Genomic DNA, 15,068 nt, shown 5'->3' with positions numbered 1-15,068 from the left:
ATTCGAAACAGAGAACATTTCTCAGCTTATTCAATAAATTTAATTTACAAAAGTATTTCCGTGTCCTAAATTATTAACATGCCTTATTAGTTTAATGCATGTGTAAGAAGATTTATTAACAATATTAATAAAAAAAATTCTTGCCTTAAACAATTTATAAAACAGATGTGTTTTTTAAAATATAATTAGTTTTACAGGGATTAATTTATTTTAAGTTAGTTAAAAAAATTGTGAAAAATAAAAACGAAACGAAAATATCGGTAATAGATTTTATAAAAATATTATAAGAATAATGTATTTTTAAACAATTAAATTATTTTAAACATTTTGAATTATATTATTATTATTATTATGTATTAAAATTTAGTTTAATGATAAACAGAACTTAAATAAGAACAAACCTTTTTAATGGAGTCGATGTTTGGCTTCATTGGCAGAGTTCCACCTCGAGAAAAAATTTCCCAAATTACAGTACCTACAGCCCAAATATCCGCTTCTATACTACGTTTTGCTGATTCTGGATGATTGTAGCACTCCAGAGGTAACCAATGAATACTGAAAATAATATTACATCAATTAATCTCTAAAATACTATACGTATAATTAAAATTCCTAAGATAAACTTCACTTACTCTGATGGTCCATATCTAAATATTCCCGGATCACTGAGTTTAACTATAAAATTTTTGTCAGTATGTTGATAAACCAGAAGTTTTCGACATCTCAAGTTACCATGAATTATGTCTTTTTCTTCCTATAGTTGAAAAAAAGGAAGTAATTATTATTTGCAAGCGTTTTAAACTTTAAACTAATTTACACAACAATTATTTATATCAAATATATTACTACATTATATATATTTATATTATATATTACAACATTCTGATGATAGAAAAACAACTTCAAACATGAAAAATCTAAGAAAATATAGGGGAAGGTGGGGTAATGGGAGCTTTTAAAATTCAAGTACACAGAGACTTTGAATTTCGTGGAAATAGCTCGGAAAACTTGAACAATCTTCCTGTATGTCATATGAAGACAAACGGTCACATTTCTGACAGATTTGTAGAAACTACAAGGAAAAATTAAGTTTTCGAGTTTTGCTTCTTAAATGGAAAATATTTCTGGAGATTATAGTAAATGGTTAAAAATTTATTATTTAATTATGTTTTGTGATTTTATTAGAGATAAATATGTGTAGATTTAGATACATGAATAAAAATAGAGGTAATAATTAAATTTTTATATGTTTTTTTTCTTTTTTGCTTCCTCGTGGAGGAAGCTTTGTAGTCCTTTCGTTTATAAACTTTTTAAAAATGGTGAAAACAAATTTTTCTCTATATAGAAACATGTTATATGAGATCCTGATCAATTGTCCTGATGTATGTGTGTGTGTATATATGTATGTGTATGTGTGTGGATCGTTTTTGTGAACACGATATCTTTAACAGGTTTTAATGGATTTGGATAAAATTTGGTAGGCTTATTTAACACATTAATCTCTCAAAAATGACGAGAGGATATTTAAAAATACCCACAAAAAAAATTTTATCGTCTTTTTTCCAAAAAATTTTTTTTAAGTAAAAAAATGTTTAAATTAGAAAATTTAAGGTAATATATAATATAATCGTCTTCCTTACGTCAAGATGAATCGATTGATTTAAATTTAAAGAATTAATGAAAGTTAAAAAATCAAAAATTCACATTTTAGCTAAAAAATGTTGTGTTTATTTAAATTCATGTTTATATATGAAATAATTTTATTCCCTGCATTGAAACGAATTGGTAGGTATATATAAAGTATAGATTTGATTTAAAATTTAAAAATTAATAAAAATTGAAAATTCAAAAATTCATGTTCTAGCTAACAAATTTTGTGTTTTTTTTTAAATTCAAGTTAATGAATAAAATGATTGTATTCCTTACATTGAAACGAATGGATTCGTATATACATATAAAGTATATGTTACAGCCAAAATTAATTAAAATTTTCTTAATTTTTCAAAAAATTTAATTAATTTAAAACAGTTTTCAACTCGAAATTTTTTAAATCAATCAATTGAATTGGAGAAATTTATAGCTTCCTCCACAAGGAAGCAAATTTTTTGCTTCACACAATGAGGAAGCAAAATGTTTATGAAATAAACATAAAGGACCCCCTCTTTGTTTCAAATTGTGGCCTGTGAAAATTTTTTGGGGCAATGAGAAAATTGTGCCAGCCAGCAGAGTTTCGTTAACTTGATATGGCTTTTCTTATTTTTTTGAAAATTAAACAAGATTCATTTATAAAATTTGATATTGTTGCATATTTAATTGCTGAGAATCCATATTTGTGTTGTATTGTCTAAAATGTGTTCTTAATTTCTAATTAATTATAATTAAAGATAAATACCAAAAGGAGTAAAAAATGACCAAAACAATATTTTATTATAACAATAAGTTGATTTTTTTAATAATTGTCCTTAAGGGGCTATAATTCCCCCACCTTCCCCTCCTAATCAACGGACTCATTTTTAAAAATTGAATGTAAAATACGTGCTTAGAATTAATTTTATTCTTAAAAAAATGACTTACTAAATGGAAAACCGCATTTGCAAGACTAGTAGCAGCTTCAATCAAATCAACAGTTTTAACAGTTTGACTCTCTCGTTGCAAATAGACGTCCAAAGGACCAAAATTTACTAATTCTAGAATCATTCCTTGTGCAGGTTCAAAAGTTAAACCAAAAGCTCTATAAAAAAGAAGATGCTAATACAATATATATATTACACAAAATGCTCACGTCACGTTAAAATTTAATAAATATTGAAATCATATATATTTTTTTTTTCATTGAATTAAATCGTGCATCTCACCTAACAAATTCTTTGCACTTCAATTGGCTCCACTGTGTAGTTAGTCGAATAAATTCTTTGAAAAGTTCTTCTTGTCTTAAAAGCTTAATGGCCACTTCCACTTTTTTACCTTTTTCAATTCGCCACAAAGCTTTATAAACAGCAGTTGGAGAGAAAAATCCCGACACTGCATCATTATCAGAAATTTCTTTATTCTCAGGAAGTGGTTGTGCCTTGTAGACCTGCAATTCTGAATGTAAAATTACAGCAGGTCTTCTATTTAATAATTCTGATATGAATTCCTGATCCGCAATTACATCCAGTTCTAATCTCTCTTTAGCACAAAGTAGGAGTTGAGATTTATCTAAAAAAATGTAAAACTGATACAGTTTTCTTATTTAACTTTATTATATTTTTTATTTATTTAAATCAGTTAAATGAAAATGAATATCATTGTTTAATCTGAATGTTAAAAATGTCGGAGCTAAGTTTAATCTAAAGGTTTTGTTATTTCAGATTTTCTTATAAATTTCGTTTTTAGAAAATTTCTGAGTAATTTAAGATGAAAAAGAAAAAAATCGTTAGATAAATTTAAAAAAAATAGAATTGTTATTTTAATCTTAATAAATTTTACATTGTCTTTGAGTTCGAACTTGGCAGCAGTAGAATCCGGACGGAATACGTTCCGGCTCTCCGTGCATCACACTGGGTTACAAAAAATGGTGATGTCGTGTTTATTTAAAATTTCTGGTGATTACTGAAAGTTTAGGTCATACTGAACAAGAATATACCTCAAGATTTTTTTTCATTCGGTCAGTTCTATAAAAAACTAGATTAAAGAGTCATAAAATCACTTTTTTAGCACTTTTTGAAGTACTATAAAATGAAAACACAAGATGTTAAAAATATTTACAAGGGCTTTAAGGAAAGCTTAAACCTTCCACTTTGAGTCCTAAAACTAAAAAGTGAATGACAAATGCGCTGAGACTTATTTATCATGTATATAATCGCTATCACACTCACGTATATGTTACACATTAGGAGAAAATTAACTATTTTAATTTTAGGTTGTGCTCTGAATTTTAGTATTTTGCTAAACATTTCTTATTTCGTGTAGTTACACATTTTTGGAGTTTAGGTTCTAGTTCCTGAGATCCTTTTAACATCTGTCATTTTTTTACTTTATTGTATAGCTCTTTGCAAGTTGAGACTTTCAACATTTTGGGTTAGATATGAAAAATTACAGGAGTGGGGATTAGTCATTTTGCCTACCTTTGCCTATCCCTTTCTAATTACTCATATCTAAATGTAGTTAGTCCCTTTTATGTCTTCGAGTAGAGCACAACCTTACCTCTCAACTCATTATCAATAAACAATATATTTAATTAATCCAACATCATTTTATTTGCACCCTCAAACACCAAAGATGAGATGTTTTTGATTCAAATCGGAGTTTGTTTCACTCTTTTTTACCCCAGGAAGAGTCTTTTAACTTCAGCAGTCGTACTCTAACCTGTTAATTATTATATTTTGTTCATTTTCTCTTCAGATTTAATGATTGAAATTGTTATTGAGATCAATTTTCTACATACAAGTGTACGGCGTATGTGTTTTGAATTCGATTCTCATATATACTCTTCTCATGGAGTTTATTTTGATTCATGAACGGATCCAACGCATGGCAAAGTCCTTACACTCGACTAGCTCGTTCTCAAGTAAACAACGCAGTTGATGCAATTTTGAATTACTTATTACCTGAATTCACCTTTTGCTAGCTGGACTGTATTATCAACAAAGATCTCATATATTTCCCACGCTTTAACAGTGATTGACGTATTTGATTCAAATAAAGGCCTGCTCCACTTTGCTTTACTTCAGGAGAGGTCCTTTGGTTTATGATCAGTATAAGATTTTTGACGAATGCTGAGCTGAAGGGATTATCGATGATGTATCATCAACGGAACCTAATCTCAAAGGATATTTTTTATCGCACAGAGGAATCGTCAAAGAAGGTCATTAACTTACATTTGAAAACATAAATCTCGATTTACTGATTCTAGTTTTAAAATATTTGCCTTCTTAATAGAAGAATTAATAGAATAATGTTAATTCTTCTATTCATTGGCTAAATTGATTTTTTTAACTTTCCCTTGTTTTAACGCTTTTGTGTACAGCACAGTTACTTGCCTCATACGTTTATTTAGTTTTACCTCTTTTTCCCTTACACGTTATTAATTTTCATTATTGTCATCCGTCTAAATTTATCAAACCACTTGCACAAGGATCGCCAAAAAACGGGTTGGAAAAATTAGTAGAACAGAGTTCTCACATGAGATTTACAGGCTCATCTACACTTTAAGTGCATCTAGTGAAACCGTGTGGAGGTGCTTGCCCAGGTAGATAATATTTCCTTCTTAATAGTGGGCTATTACATCCTAAATCTTCACCCCAGGCAATCGGGGACACTTTCTTATCTGAAAAATTTGTTACTTCTTCCGAAGATTAGTTTATTTGAGTCTCAATAGTCATTCCGCACTTTAAAATTACCGTGACCGTTCTAGAATACCAGATATATACGCGTCCAATCAAATACGCGTTATTCCTCGAGCTCGATGAAATATTCTTCGAGGGTAGATTACGTACTGCGGGTTTTACTTTTCAATACACTCATGCGAGATCAACATCCTGGTTAACAATTTTCGAAACACAAGTCGTTAATATTAGTCTAGACTCTCAAGTAAACGAAAATGACGTCTCAGACGAGCGAGCACGCTATACGACAAATGCAATTACATGAGATGATTCATGTTTATGTTTTCCAAAATTACGATAATAATGTCGACTTAGTCAATGCCCACGGTCCTGTGTACAAAGAAAGATTGTAGCCCTTAGAAATTTATAATGCGGTAGTATTCCTAATGATTATTTTTTAATGTTTCTTGATGTACAATCATTATTTACTAAAGTTCCTCTTAATTTAGTCATTGAGGATTTGAACGGAGAATTATATCTCTAACAAATTGTAAAACCATGATTACTTGGTCATTAACACATTTAATTCTTAAAATAACAATTTACAATTTACTTATGATTTGCAAATTGATAATCAAATTAATTTTCTAGATATTACTTTAAACGTTATAAACAATAAATTAATAAATAATTGGTATCAAAAGCCAACATATTCAGGTAGACTTATCAATTACTTCTTAAATCATCCAATCCAACAAAAAATCCATATTGTATTCAATCTTGTTGACAGAGCATTCGTTTGATCATTCGTTTCACAAGGACAACTTACCAGAAGTAGAAAAAATCTCAATAGACAATGATTACTCCCCTTCTTTGTATAACAAATATATAAAAATCCGTTTAAACAAAATTAAATTTAACAATAAAGACCTGAATTCAAAAAAACACACGATCTTTTATGTATAAACAAATTCCTAAACTTTGTTTACCATTCAACAATTCTGATTTTGTCAATTTGTTAAAAATTATTAAACGATATAACATTTATTCCATTTGTTAATAAAAATCTCAAATCTATTATAAAACTCGGTAAAGATCAAATCGAGAAGTAGCAAGAAACGAATGTTGTTTACAAATTTAATTGTAAGACTTGCCCTACGAATAATATTGGTCAGACAAAACGCTCAATGAACACAAGTTGTTCGTGCATATCAACTAAATTTCGATCATGACTTCATTTGAAAAAATACCACTATACTATATCGTAAAACAAATGATAAAAAACGCTCTGTTTCCGAAATGATTTATATATTGAGTAACGATTCTACAATTAATAAGAAAGAGCATATTTGTTTTCTTAATAAAGCGTATTTCCCTCTTATTAGAAGATTGAATTCATAACAGAAACGTGAAGGTTTCTTTCTTTGCATACTATTTACTTATGAGTTCATTGACTCCTCTTTTTAACACGTGTGATATTCGTTCAAAACAAATTTTAATTCAGTTTTTACTTGATGCTTGCATCGAAATGACGAAAATTATCGCGTGTTTAATTTATGTAATAATTTTAATTTTTAATCATAATTTTAAGATTGACTAGTTGCAATGTAATATTATTTTAAATATTCATTTGTTTGTTTAATTTGGCGTTTTTGTTAAATAAATTAGCCTGGAGAAGACGGTAAACCAAACTATCGAAATGTCGCAACTTGACAAAATAACACCAATTTGTTTTAATGTTTTTTGCTTTCTACTGGTCGAATTTTACTTCTCATCTTAATAAATTTGACATTGTTCAAATGTTAATTTGTGTTTTATTCGAGACTTTCCTATCAATTGCATGGCTCCACTATTTTATAAATTATCATCTTTTTAACAGAGTTTTGTATTTTCATGCTGAAAACCATGTTGTTCAGTAATATAGTTTAGTTCGTTTGTAAGATGATGATTTTAATTAATGAAGAGTCGGAAATATGTGAGTGGGGAAAAGGCGTGAACATGCGTGTAAATTTCAATTTAAAACTTTTTCCATCGATAATTAGTCAGAAATAATCCAAGTGTTCGATAAGAAACATGATTTGTTCTTAGTTTTCTTAATTTGAAAAATTGCAGGAAAATTTTATGACAAATTTTAAGAAAACTTGCGGACATTTTTCGACAAAAATTAAAAAATGTGATTGTTGTAAATATGATGAAATTTTGTTACTGCAAACCTTTCCTAAAGGAAAGGCGACTAAAATCTATTGCGCAGCCCTAAGTTAGTTAGTTAGTTTCCATGCGTTACAAAACGCATGCGTTGGCTTTATACTGGAATGCTCCCTGTATATCTCGCCATGATCCGGTAGGTAGAAAGCGGTTACTCAAACGTATAGGTATTTCCAAAATCGGACTCACGTAGAGTCATTTATATTGAAGCGGAGCGGGAAATTTAAATTAGGTTATATGCTTAAATTGGTTTCCTTTAAAAAGTCGAAGATATGTGAAATAATTGTAGGTGAGGGGTTAGAAAGAAACATGTCACTACAGAAAGGAGCGATGCACTTAAAAGTTTTTGAAAGACGTCGAATTAATTTTGGTCGAAAATTATCATATCTTGAACAGTTCCAAAGAACATGTTCGAGATCTTCATTTATTTCAGGGTTGCAGGGGCAAGCTGGGGAGTTAACGATGTTTTTCTGAATAGGCTCTCTTTAAGAGAGTGGTGATTACTTCTCATCCGGCATATTGACACAATTTTTTGTCTTTCCGCATAAAATGTTGCGAACCATGGCTTCGTGCGAGGTTTGTAGAAACGTTCTGTATAGAAGTTTCCAAAATATCTACCTCTTGTTGTAAAATAATCGTGACATTTATCATTCAATTGTTCCCTGAAACAGCTTACGAAATCCGAAGGAGGAAGACCGAAATTCAAAAGAGGAGAATTGCTCGATGCCAGCTTAGCAGCTTCATCTGCTATCTCATTTCCCTCCAAACCTTTGTGGCCTGGGATCCAGGCTAAGATTATATCAAAATGTAGAAGAGTTAAAGAAGCTAATCTGTTTCTAATGAGAAATATTATGTGTGATTTTATGTTATTTGGGTTAGGACATGAAATACTTTTCAGGACACTTAAAGAATCGGAAAAAATGACAACCTTTTTTAAGTTATTTTCTCTGACGTAATCTAAGGTTATTAAAATTGCAAAGGCCTCGATAGTGAAAATAGATGCATAAGCATTCACTTTCAAACTTTGCGTGAGTTGTTCTGATGGGCAAACCGAAGCACATCCTGCCTTGTTTCCATTCTCTGATTTCGATCCATCAGTATAGAAGCACGTATAGTTTCTAAAATTATTGTCTAAAATGTCTTTGAAAAGAAGAGGGGGATTAACTGAATTTTGGATCGAAAAGCCGATATCTGTTACTATTTGAGGTTCGAAAATATGGTCGCTATATGGGAAATCATAGTACGAATAACGAAAGGATTTATTAATGAGATGGCTGAATTCTTTGGCTCTACGATATGCTATTAGGAGGGTGATGGTGTTTAGGATTCCAAAAGTGTTTCTTTGAGAAGTAATTTCTAATAGATTTTGGATTTTACTAATTAATGGATGATTAGAATTCGACAAAATTTTGATAATGTATTTTTTGGCTAGAAAATCAAACCTGAATTTAAGTGGAGGATGGATTTAAGTGGATGTTGGCTTCCGCCAACATGACGTTAATAGGTGTGGACATTCTATAGTCAAGTGCTAATCTGATGGCTTGGTTTCTAATCTTTTCGAGTTTACTAAATAATGTGTGATTTTTAAAATTGAAAATGTGAGAACCGTATTCCATGCAGCTTCGTATTAGCGCTCTATAAATTGTAAGCAGAATAAAAGGATGAGCTCCCCACCAAATTCCTCGCAGGACCTTTATGATGTTCAGTAATTTTGAGAGCTTTTCAATAAGGAACTTAAAGTGGCTATCAAAGGTGAGTTTATAGTCGAGAATAATTCCCAAAAATTTAACTTCAATGGAGGGAAATATGTGAGCATCGCCTATTGAAAGACAGTAGTTAGGATCTTCTAAGTTGATTTTAAGTCTGTTGAAAAGGATTAATTTTGTTTTGTCTGGGCATATTTCCAAACCTCTATCAAAAAGAAATCTCGAGAAAATATTCAAGCAGTTCTGAAGGACTCTTATACAATGAAGGGGATCCCTCGATCTTGCCAAAATGGCAATGTCATCCGCAAACTCAACCAAGGTACATTCAGGTGGAAGAAGGCTGTAAAGTTTACGAGTATAAATGGAGTATAGAATCGGGCTCAAAATACATCCTTGGGGGAGTCCCACTGTGCTAATTCTAGGATCTGTTAGTTCCCCGTTAATGTTAAAATACATATTTTTACACGCAACAGCATTGTAAATAAATTTTGCTATATGTTTCGGTATTCCTAAATCTTTCAGGTCTTTCGTTAATATCTGTGGGACAACACTGGGGAAGGCTCCCTTGAGATCAAGAAAAAGGCCCGCAGTGACCTCACCTGTGTGAACTAAGTCTATTAAATATTAATTTTTCCATCAATTTAAGCATACAAGAGGCAAGCGCGATTGGCCGAAATTTGCCTGGAGCAGATTTTGGAATAAAGAAAATTAAGAAATTGTTCCAGGAAGAGGGGAAAGTGCCTGAAGAGAGGATATTGTTGAAAATATCCAACAAAACTAATCTGGATTCCGTAGGGAGTTCAAGGATAATCTTGTTATTTATTTTATCCAATTTTGGAGACGATTTTAGTTTCAGAGATGAGATAGCCATGTTAAATTCCGAAATGTTGAAAGGAGCTTCTAGAAAGTTATTTGAATTAAAATTTTCAGGGAAAGAGTCATGGAAAGTCGTAGGTGGGCACATCTCAATTGTTAATTCTTGTAATTTCTTGATTGTTTCAGTATCTGCTGAGCAAGAAGCAGTAACAGGTTGCGAGAATCTATTTTTGAAGGATCTTATTACTCTCCAGACTTTAGAAATAGATGTGTTCCTATTAAGCGAGTTACAGAAGTTACGGAACGATTTTCTTCTTGACTCGTTTAAAGTTCTTTTAGCTTTTGCTTCACATTTTTTATATTCGAGATAATTTACATAATTGGAAGTTTTCCAAAACTTAATGAAGGCCTCGCGTCTATCCTGAATTGCCTTGTCACAGTCCTCATTCCACCAGGGAGCCGGAATAAACTGTTTGGATTTAGACTTTCCTTTGTTGCTTCCAATTAGATTCGATTGAGATCCCTTTGGTGAAGCGGACAAAACTGCATGATCAACACATTGAACAAATGTATTATAACTCGTAATGGGATCTGTGGAAGGGGATATATCCTCTGCTCTAGAATTTAAAGAATTTTTTAAATTAGTAGAAAACAGATGCCAGTCAGTTTTTTTCAAGTTATATTTGTGGGAATAAAATTTTGATATGGGAATTTGAACATCTAATTTAGTGATCACTGGATAGTGATCACTACCCATGGAGTCATCCCAGACATCCTGCGAAGAACAAATAAAGAGTTGGGAACTAACAAAAGTAAGATGCAGAATTGATTGAGAGTCATTTGGTCTACTCACAAATGTGGTTTTGCCATTATTTAAACAAATAAGATCCGTGTTTTCTAGAGAAGAATATAAGGCCTCACCATTCTGACAAGACCGAGAGCTACCCCACAAGTAATTATGGGAGTTAAAATCTCCTCCTATGAAAATGCGATATGGGTTTTCAGCAAAAGCGGATTGGAAAAAGCGATTCCATGTATTTTCTGAAACCTTTTTACCATCAGAGGGAACTCTGTAAACATTTATAATCAATAATTTTCCTACCGATGTATCAATTGAAATAGATAACGTTTCTAAATTGTTCTCAATATTGAGAATAGTTGAAATTCTAGTAAAATTAATGTTTTTTTTAATTGCAATTGCTAGACCGCCCTTATTAAAGTTCAGTCTATCTGCTCTAACCAGGTTAAAATTCGGGTTTAATGAAAATAGTTTATTTGGCTTTAGAAAAGTCTCGCAGAGAAGTAGGATATCGTAATCTTTAGAAACAGATAAAATGTCGCTTTTTTTGTTTGTGATGCCGCAGCAATTCCATTGCATTATTCGCAAGTTATTCAGATTGTCCATTATTGGGTTTAGAGAATGAGTTGAGGAGGGATGTAAATTCAGCAGAAATATTTTTTAGCAAGATAAATTCCTCTGTATTGGGTGAGAAATCAGTAGAGAAATTCAAAAGTTTAGAGAGATTGGTCATCAAATTATTTATTATTTTAGCCGCAGTGAGATTTTCTGAAGATAAGTTTTTGGAAGAGGGACTCAAGGAGACGAATTGCAATGAATTGTCATTGAGTGATTGGAGTTGACTGCCAGAGAACAAGATATTTGTTGAATTCTTTCTTCCTTCATGAGGATGAAGAGCGAATCCATTCGGGAGAGAACTAGGAAGTCTTGTAGCGTAAAGATGAGAAAATTTTGTATTGTTTTTCGTGTTTTTATGACTTGGAAGATTCTGTTTCGTATTAGAAAAGGTTTGTTTTGTCATGGCAGGATGAGAACTTTTAATCGGAAAGCTAGTAATTCTTTCCGAATAGGAAGTTTGCGATGGAGAAACTGTGGGAGCAAGAGTGGACGAACATTCTCCCAATTCGGGAAAATTGCTAAAATTAAAGTCAACTAAAGGCGCAGAAGAGGAATTCTGCAATGTTTTTTTTGATTTTTTGGGGCGAAGAACAGCCTTAGCTTCTACAAATGTCAAGGAATGATTCACGGCATACGCTCGAAAATCCTTCTGGAAATTGAATTCAGGACAATCAGATGAATGTGGCAAGTGAGGTCCACTGCAATGCACACATACAGGATCTTTGTCATCCAAAGGACAAGTAACATTTTCTTCATGAGCAGATTCCCCACACTTTCTACATTTTTTTCAGATTTACAATATTTACTGATATGACCGTACCTGAGGCATTTCCAGCACGCTTTGACTGGTGGAGTGTATTTTTCAACATTAAGAGAAGCGTTGAATATTGAAACTTTCGAGGGAAGAGATTTATTATTAAATGTCAATAAGACAGTATTTGAAGGCACATATTCAGCCTTTTTGGTTTCATTATTAATCGTCTTTCTTGAAAGACGGCGAACATTGATAACAGCGGAATTATTGTGATGATAGCCCAGAATTTCAAGATTTTCTTTTATTTCTTTTTCAGAAATATCAAGCGGAATATTTCTGATAACACCTTGGGATGTGACGAAATAAGAAGGAATGAAGGCTTTTAAACCTTTACTTTCCAGAGATTTGTCATCTAGAATTATGTTGGCTGCACAAGCCGACTTAGTGAAGACTGCTAGTTTACCAAAACCAGAACTCTTAACATCAACGATGCAATTTTTGTATTTAGAATTGAGGATTTTTGCGTACGTTAAACGATTGAAATCTTTAGCTGGAGTATTAGGCAAGGAACTTTCGATCATAATTTTACACTCTCCCTTCAAGGACTCGTCGTAGCGAAATCCGTTTGGAGGTTGTTGACGGTTAATGATTTTTTCACTAGAAGCATTCCGAGTTTGATTTTTGTCACAATAATCAGAGGTGCTTGTATCATCTACGATCATTTTGTCATTTTCAGGATTCGTTAGTGTTTTGGGATTTTCACTTTGGTCAGACATTTTTCTTTTCTTATTAAAGACACCTGACTGAAGTTTTAAAAGAATGTCTGCACTTTGAAAAACATCAAGAGGAAGTTGCGTAATTGCTGAAGAATCACTTAGTAGAGAAGTATTAGTTACTTCTCTGCTATCAGAGGACATGGTTCTACGGAAATGGGATCCCGCTTAGGCACGCGGGCCCTTGGCGTCTAGACACCGTTTTGAGGTTACGAAGTTCAGAACAAAATTTTTTATAATTGCACTCAAATAAAACAAATTTTATAACAAATAACTGTAACTAAACACACTAGAGAAAACGAACGTCACAATGCGAATACCGAACTCACGCCAAAATGGCAGCCCTAAGTGCCATAGAAAACTACTGCGCATGACATGAACTTGAGCAAATTATCAGCAAATTATCTTCAAGTTTGCCATAAAAATTTTCTGCAAATTGTATGTAAAATTTTTCTGCAAACTTGCAATGCAAACTTCGCAAAGCGTGGGCATATAGCTATTTGCCACAGTTTCGCAGCAAATTTACATTGCAAACTAACAAATTTGGCATTGTAAACTTGCTGAAGAATTGCTGCAAATTGTAAAAATTTAAAATGAGTATAATTATCTGTGTACAAAATTATTTCTTTTATGTTAATATAGCGGGTCGCTAAATATATTGAGAATCTTTATAAACTTGCAAGCATGAGCAGCACAAAATTTTTGATTTGGATCTTAATTCATAAACGTGTAGCGACCTCCGGCATCATATGTATTTAAAACTATTATAATTAGTTTATGTTATGTTTTTAAATGATTCCACCCTCACCAACCTCCTACAACTTGTTAATGCGTTCTCTGAAATGTTTTCTGCTGTCAATTGCTTACACTCTCCACCGCAAAATATTGTCCAACCGAGTGCGTCTTCCATCGATAATGAGGAACACTTATTTTTGTTATCTCTCTGTCAGGTGCTCAAGGCTATCAAATTATTAAAACCCTCTTTTACTACCTACTAGATGGAGTTCCTGCATTTCTCGTTAAAGATTGTGCGCAAGTTCTAGCTTCACCTCTTACAAATATTTTTAATCAAGCTTTGTTGAGTGGAAAATTTCACCAAATATGGAAAAAGCAAAAATAATTCCTGTGTTTAAATCTGGAGACAAAACTTTGTGCAACAACTATAGACGAATAGCAATTATTAACAATTTTGCTAAAGTTTTTGAATTTTCTATTTTCCTTTCTTAAATAATGCCATCAAACCTTTAATTATAGAAGCTCAACACGGATGCATACGCCATAAGTCTACTGTTACAAACCTAAAATGTTTTAAACACTTATAGTTAACTCCTTACAACAAGGATATCAAGTCGATGTACTTTATCTCAACTTTGCTAAGGCCTTTTACTCTATTGACCATGAAATCCTTTCAGAAAAATTGAATCTTACTAACATCCCTTACAACTTAAAAACTCTTCTCCTTGACTATTTATCTAACAGAATCCATCTACTTTCTATAGGTGATTACCTTTCCGAACCTTCTACCCCCACTCGTGGAGTACCTCAGGGTTCCTCGTTTGGATCCCCACTCTTTACACTTTACATTAACGATGTCCTTGAATCTATAGAGTCAAACACCTTATTATTTGCGGATGATCTTAAAATTTTTCGTATGATATCCTCAGAGCAAGACATCACTGATTTGCAAAATGACCCCGATAGAATTTTTATTTGGTGCATAAAAAACAAACTACCTCTTAACCTTAATAAATGTCAATTTTTGTCCTTCCACAAGGGCTCAGCACCTACTTTCAATCGCACTTACAAAATAAATAATCAAAGCTTACAAAGAGTGAACTCTTTTATCGACCTTGGTGTTACTTTTAATTCATCTCTTAGTTTTGCAGATCATATCACCTCTTTAAAAGCTACCGCGTCCCGTGCTTTGGGCTTCCTGATAAAGTCGTCGAAAAACTTTTCCAACGTTTTTACAATGACACTTTTGTTTAACTCTTTTATCCGGTCTCGTATGGAATATGCTTTTTTAATATGGAATCCTTTATACATAAAATATAAAGAGGAACTTGAGAAGATTCAGAAACGGTTTTTAAA

At 32.1% G+C, this 15,068-nt stretch overlaps 1 protein-coding gene across 1 annotated transcript in view; it reads right to left on the bottom strand.

The window, feature by feature from the left end:
* The window catches only part of LOC127285440 (tyrosine-protein kinase hopscotch), a 58,615-nt gene that overhangs the window by 5,955 nt on the left and 37,592 nt on the right, over positions 1–15,068 (bottom strand). Inside the window, exons 6-9 of the mRNA XM_051311440.1 lie at positions 2,856–3,198; positions 2,575–2,731; positions 633–754; positions 402–555 (exon numbers count right to left, since the gene is read on the bottom strand). Of these exons, the coding sequence (XP_051167397.1) occupies positions 402–555; positions 633–754; positions 2,575–2,731; positions 2,856–3,198 (776 nt within the window). The remainder of the gene's footprint in view (positions 1–401; positions 556–632; positions 755–2,574; positions 2,732–2,855; positions 3,199–15,068) is intronic.

Source organism: Leptopilina boulardi, unplaced genomic scaffold (assembly GCF_019393585.1).
Source record: "Leptopilina boulardi isolate dan_hultmark-lab unplaced genomic scaffold, ZJU_Lbou_2.1 LbouV2_332, whole genome shotgun sequence".
Classification (NCBI taxonomy): domain Eukaryota; kingdom Metazoa; phylum Arthropoda; class Insecta; order Hymenoptera; family Figitidae; genus Leptopilina; species Leptopilina boulardi.
Note: the sequence above shows the minus strand (reverse complement) of the source record. Positions and strands in the feature narration are given on the sequence as shown.